This window comes from Amphiura filiformis, chromosome 17 (genome assembly GCF_039555335.1).
Source record: "Amphiura filiformis chromosome 17, Afil_fr2py, whole genome shotgun sequence".
NCBI classification, from domain to species: Eukaryota; Metazoa; Echinodermata; class Ophiuroidea; order Amphilepidida; family Amphiuridae; genus Amphiura; species Amphiura filiformis.
Window position 1 is genome coordinate 1606601 of NC_092644.1, and position 7113 is coordinate 1613713.

General features: G+C 39.2%; 1 protein-coding gene across 1 annotated transcript; it reads right to left on the reverse strand.

Annotated features, from left to right (window-relative positions):
• Positions 1–338: 338 nt before the first annotated feature.
• LOC140138198 (uncharacterized) lies at positions 339–5995 on the reverse strand. The gene is made up of 3 exons (XM_072160116.1): positions 3417–5995; positions 2272–2586; positions 339–1175 (listed from the first exon to the last, which is right to left on the reverse strand). Exons 1-2 carry the CDS (start codon positions 5993–5995, stop codon positions 2313–2315), a joined length of 2853 nt encoding a protein of 950 aa, XP_072016217.1. The 3' UTR covers positions 339–1175; positions 2272–2312.
• Positions 5996–7113: the final 1118 nt, after the last annotated feature.

Genomic DNA, 7113 nt, shown 5'->3' on the forward strand with positions numbered 1-7113 from the left:
GATTAAATGTTGATAGCTCACTACAAGAGTTATTACCGTTGATTTGGTTGGAAAGGAGGTGAGACATAATCAATTCTGTTCAGACAGTGAAACCAAATGACTGATTATACCTTGATGTATCATGCGCATATTTTGGGGGCGCTAGCCCCCCGGGGTAAAAAGCAGGGGGCGGCCAAAATGAAGGGGCGGCGGAAGAAGAAGGGGCAGCAAAAACGAAGGGGCGGCAAAAAGAAATAAAAAATAAAAAGGGCGGAAAAATTTGATAAAGCATAAAAAATTTGGAAAAAATAGTACTATACATCAAAATTTGCTGCTTTTATGGCGGTAGCACCTGAAACCCTTTTTTTTTTTTTTTTTGCTCTTCACTTTTTCAAACGACCGAGAAAAAAATTGGGTCAACCTTTTCGGGCTGTTGAGGAAGGGGTGGCAAAATTGAATTTTCTTCAGCCCCCCGGGGTTGGGGCGGCCACGGTACGCCACTGTGTATGTTGTGAAAGTGCAGTCATATACATGACATAACAGAATTAGGACCTGTTCCCACAAAATGATGAGCATAACAAAATTTATGATCCTTTTCCTGAATAATACCCCCATTCTCAAAGATTTTCTGTGTACCAATGCTAGATCTGGGGTTCCTGGAGGTAACCCCACCAGGACTAGTTTTAAGTAAAATTATACCCATAGTGGGACCAGATTTCTATAAAAACACACCCCTAACAGGACTAGTTTATCAAAAATTTCAACAAATAAGATACATGGGCATGGAATCAGAAAATTTGATACCACTTTGGAGACTTGAAGAGGTGAATTTCATATATCCCTAGCTAACTGGACTATAATACAAATGTAAGAGGCTACAGTGAATTTGATCGCCCTTGTGAGAGTAGTCTCCCAGACTAGTACTATTTTTTTGGATCGAGCATGGGTACCTGGCCAGAATTCAAGTCGGGGAAGATAAACTTTTTTGAAACAATATTCAATATGCAAATCATGAAATAAAGAAATATTTAAGTACAAGAATTAATTAAACTACATGTAAATGGTTTGTTCTTGCAGATATCATGGAAGTAGTCCTAGCCGGTTACATCAGGCTCAGAATTGGCATCGCTTCTTCCAGATTGGTAGCTTAGCAACATGTCTTCCACTACATCAGGTAAACTTGAAATCCTGCGTCTCTGTACGAATGGAGAATTAAAACGAAATGGATTACTAAGTACCTTACTTAATAAGCAAATGTACATGTATGTGTGTGAATGAAAGAATGGCTCTGTCAGTTTTGATCCAAATATCACCAAAATCACACAGAAGATTGATGAATGTAATCAATGTATGGGATGTGTTTAAGCCCCTGGTCACTACTGGTCATCTAACAGCATTTATGATTGGTTGATAACTTGAAATGCTCATTTCAGTTGCCAATTATGACTAGGCTTTAAACTATTTATGGTCTAACTTGATCTTATTAATACCCTCCTTGATTGGTTCAAAATTGGACACAATATTCATTTTGGCCAATCGGCAGGTAGCTCTCATGGTTAAACTGCATTTGGTTGAAATTGGTAAAGAATGGACTTCAAAATCAGGGGAAATGTAGTGTAATTTTGAAATCAAAAATGCCCTGTCTCTAGGCAGTGAATCGGCACAGATAACCTAATTACATGGATGTAAATCTTTGGAAATTAACGGAAAAAAAAATCCGGAAGTGTAAAAAAAACAATTCTTTCCATTTCCGGAATTGTATGATAATAATAAGTCATAAAAAGAGCCAAAACAAAACTTTTTTAGGAGGGGCGGCCTATTCCCTGGACAAACCCCTCTAAATGTTCAATACCGCATGCAAGCCCTTGAACACCTATGGATTTTCAGGAAATGGATATTATATTGCCCATTTATATTGGATTTATTGCCCATTTACATCCCTGTACTTATCAACTCTTCCTTAATTGCAGCCCCTGTGAACTTTTTTTTTTTTTTTTTATTGCATCTGTTTAAGCACCTGCCTGTAATGCTCATTTAGCATGAAAAAGGGAAAAATGCTAAATCACAGGAAACCCATTTCTGCACAGAGTTACAATAAATGTGACCATTGTTGAGTATTAGTTCTATTTTCTTTAACTACTAAATTGTCTTGCATGAAAATGGTCCAGTGTGACATTTAAATATATTTATTATGAACCAGCCCTTCAGATGACAGGGATGCCAATTAGGTTGAATGTGGTCAATAAATTGTGTGCTTCCATCCTCTTTTGAACTTCAAACTTTTTTACTCACCAAAAATGGTGTCTCCTAATATTCATTCGGGGTTGTCCCAATCATTCCATCAACCAATTATACATACTCAACAGGAGTTGGTAAAGTTCATCTGATGGCTGAATAGGGCCTAATGGTTCAGGTGGATGATAATTGTGTCGCGGTGGACCAGAGACCCTTGCAAGGCTGGCATCTACTTGTGTACTTGTTCGCAGTGCTCGGAACACCCTTTCATCCCTGTTATAGGGTGAGTTGATTGGATGCCTGGTTGGAGGAATGTCGTGGAGGAACTCTTTAAAATGCTGATCCCTTTTCTTCTTTGAAGATTTTTGAAGCCTTGATGGATAATCAAAGGAAAGTAAGAAAGAAATGTTTTTGCAAAATTAGTTAATATTATATTAGTGTGAAAGAACAGAATATGGTTACTGTATTTGGCCCCTTCCAGAAAATCAGGATGAAAAGAATTCATCATAGTAAATGAGCTTTGACCTGTATGTATTGGCTGTGACTGTCAGTTTTAGCTATAGCATTCCGAATTGCAATGACAATAATTATCCATGGTTTATTAAGCCATAAATTGCGCACCTTGTTAAGGCAATGCATCGCAGACAAATACTTTTGCCATACAGGTATATCGATATTGATGCATTGCTTTAAAGATTTTGTAATTGCAAAAGTAGAACTTTTCACCGCCATTAATTTGGTTCAAGTACTTTTGACTAGTGTTGCACCACTAGCTGCCTAAATTTGTTACTTGTCGCAACAAAAAGTCACGGCAGTGACAGCTATACGGTAAAATCTGACTTAATTATATATGAGACCATCATACTATAAATAGGGAAATGCTGTACAGTATGTCCCAGAAAAAAATCCTGGGTGAAAAAAACCTGGTGAATTCATTTGAACGTAAGTCAAGAAATATTCATCGGAATCAAAAATTTAGAAATCAGTAAATACTCGCCCAGTATAAAATTGGGATATTCCAGTTGAAATCCATACACCCCCAATGGAAGACAAGATCTTAATCTCCCACACAGGGAGTACTATAGATATCAAATAGAGTCGCCCATTCAGGTAACCCCATTTGAAATTCACACTCCCTGTGTGGGAGATTAAGGTCGATCGTGTCTTGCATAGAGGGTGCAGTTGAATCCATATATTCTCACCTTTGTTCTGGTGTTGCTTGTCTGTCATCCTCTGCATCATCTGATGAGCTATCATCATCATGGTCTTTTTCACTACCCTCAGTAGGAGTTCTTTGTTTGTGCGCTGACAGGCGCTGAAGTTGAGGATGTGCATGGTTGACTCTATTCCACTTGGTATGTCTTGACCAGCGTTCTTTTTGTCCTGCACCATCTTGTTTTTGTGTGGATTTCATCGGTTCTCTTTGAGCTCCTCCAAACAGCTTGCTTGCGTATGCCTCTGTACTAATCTTGGCTTCCAGTTGGTTAGTGGATGGGTCTACAGATCTTGCTAGGGATTCCGCAAAAGGGTCTTCATTGGGCCTTCTTCTGGCTCCTTCAAATGGTTTGCTTCCAACAGACCTTGGTTGTAATTTGGCATTATGGCTACCACCTGGTTTATTTGGTAACACATTATCTTCTCTTTGTTTTTGTGCCAATTTCATTGGTTTTCTTCGAACTCCTCCAAATGGCTTGCTTGCGTATGGCTCTGTAATTTCTGTATTAATGTTGCTTTCCAGTTGGCCAGTGGATGGGTCTACAGATCTTGCTAGAGACTTATTATTATCACCAGAAGGGTCTTTATTGGGACTTCGTTTATGGTGTATTGGCCTGGTTTGTCTTCGTCTGGCTCCTCCAAATGGTTTGCTTCCAACAGACCTTGGTTGTAATTTGGTATCATCTTCTCCTTGTATTTGTACAGGTTTCATTGGTTTTCTTTGAGCTCCTCCAAACAGCTTGCTTGCGTATGACTCTTTACCAGTGTTGGCTTCCAGTTGGTTAGTGGATGGGTCTGCAGATCTTTGTAGAGATTCCCCAGAAGGATCTTCATTGGGACTTTGTTTATGGTGTGTTGGACTGGTTGGTCTTTTTCTGGCTCCTCCAAACGATTTGCTTCCACATCCAGATAATCCAACAGATCTTGGTTGTAATTTGGCATTAGGGCTACCACTTGGTTCATTTGGTAACACATTATTTTCTCTATGTTTTTGTGCGGATTTTGTCGGTTTTCTTCTAGCTCCTCCAAACGGCTTCCTTGCATATGCCTCTGTACTCATCTTGGCTTCCAGTTGGCTAGTGGATGGGTCTACAGATCTTGCTAGAGACTCCCCAGAAGGGTCTTCATTGGGACTTTGTTTATGGTGTGTTGGACTGGTTTGTCTTTTTCTGGCTCCTCCAAATGGCTGCTTTTCACTTTCACTTTCCACTTCCAGATGAACTCTTGGTGTCTTGTCTCCTGCAGAAGTATTTTCTTTTCTTGGTTCAGGAGCTGTTGGTTGTGATATATTACCATGTCTGGGAGAATTTGCGTTTCCAATAAGGGTCCCTTCTCCTTGACTGGATTCAGCTGGTAAGTCTAGAGTGTCTGGTTTACATTCGGTATGAACATCTGGTGGAACTTGAGATCGTGTATCAGGAAGTGTGTCCGTTTCTGAATCTGTAACTGTCACATCCTCAAGTTTAGATGAGGTGATCTTCGTAGCTGGGGAATTCTGTTCATTTGCAAAGGCATCAGTTGGTGAAATTATGCTTTGTGCTTCAGATTTTGCAAAGGCATCTGGGGAATCTTGAATTTGAGCAGCAGATTTAGATGCTATGGTTGGTGTCATAACCAGAGAATTTTGTTTATTTTCATCTCCCACTTTAGCTTTTAGGCTGCTTGATTTCTCAGATTCCTCGAGTGGGTTGTCAGAACCTGCATCCGGCAGTACCTGACCCAGGGTGGATGAAATAATCAAATTATTGAGTTCATTCTCATCTTCGCATGTTAGGTTGTTGTTAGTAGATATATGAAACTCATGTGGTGTGCTGTTAGAAGCCACATTCTGCTGTGTCTGGATATCTGCATATGGTTCATAAACAGATATTGCAGGAGTGGATCCCTCGGCTACTATATCTTGAATTGGGTGATGTTGAGCATCTCTTATTGAAGATGTTTGACGAGCACACATTTCTAATGAGACATCTTTGTTTGTATCTCCATTTTCAGGTTGTTTGGATTGTGTAGTGGTATCTGGCAAAATCTTATCTGCTTCTGTTGCAGGCAAATTTTCAGACCTTACTTCTGAATATTTCACATCTCCATATGAAGCTTCATTGGTGGTTTGGTTGGACTGATGAACTTTGTCCAAGAAGCCACTACATGTATCTTCTCTCGGACTGTTCACAAGTGAATGCTCTTCATTCCTTGACATTTTATCTGTATCCTTCAAAGACTTGTTGTCGGTAGACTTAGTTTCATCTGGAGAAGCCTTCTGTTCATTCTGGCAGGCATGGGCTTCTCCAATTGCACATGGCTTACAAGAAGAGTCATCAAGAAGAAGTGATGCTCTCTCTGCGTTACAAGCAGAAGTGATCTTTTCCTGTTGATCTAGACATGAAGAAGGGTTGGGGTTGTCTTTGAAATCTAGTGTCTCATCAATTTTCTTTATAGACAGGTCCTGCTGTAATTCTTTCTGGTCTATTTGCTCTTGGTCTGTTGTTGCTGTATCTTCACAGAAATGGGCTTGCTTGCCATGCTGTATCTCTGTGTCAGAATTGTTATCAACCAAATCTGGAATCATTGGAATAACTTCACCATTAACTTCATTTCCAGCTGTTTCTTCTGTCTCTTTATCACAACCTTCAGAACAGCTATTCTCTTCCTTGTCACAGATGCCTTCACTTTCACACCCACCTCTATCAATGTCAACCACGTTTATGCTCTCTCCTTGTTGTTCATCCAGTATTACCTGCAAATTATCCCTGATACTGATAGAAGGGATATTGACCTTTGACACACACTTGTTGTCAACCATTTTGCCCACAGGAGTACTACAATCAAGGTTTTCCAAATTGGTATGATTTTTTCACTTTCATTTAAATTCTGACTTCCGAGGATAGCTACTTCTTCTGGAAATTCTGGATATGTTATAGGATTGCCAAGTTCGCTGAGATCAAAATTATCCAATTCAATTGTTATTTGGTGTAAATTAGGAAATAATGATGCTATGTGTAATAGTATGCTTGTAATTTTACACCATAAGTATCCTGAAGCAGCTCTCAAGGTTTTAATGCAATTCCTGGAAAATGTGCTGATCCTCTTCATGAAAGATTTGGTTGGACTCCCAGTACCTGAAACATATCAAGAGATGATACCAGAGATGATTTTCATCTCAATATGAGGAATATTTGTGATGACATTAAGGGGGTACTATACCCCTGGCCAATTTTGTGCCTATATTTGCATTTTTCTCAAAAATTATAGCACATTGGTGACAAGTAAGATATGTATATTATAGAGGCAAGGACTACACACACTGTGCTGAAAATTTAGCAACTCAAGGCAAGTAATTATTGATTTATTGATCAAATATTGGTTTTCCCTCATTTTTGACTGTAACTCCACAACTGTTGTCTGTGCTGAAATAAAATTTCCATTGCAGTAGTTGTAGTCCTTGCCCCTATAATATACATATCTTACTTGTAAACAATGCACTATAATTTTTGAGAAAAATGCAAAAATAGGCACAAAATTGGGCAGGGGTGTAGTACCCCTTAATGTCTGAATGTAAATATGAGGCACGGTCACTTCTATATCAGGGGGATTAAAATGATTTTGCGGAATTATACCATTTTTCATCTTGGTGAGGCAGTGATGACAACATGCTGAGGCAGCTGTTTCACGTATGCATCTATGAGG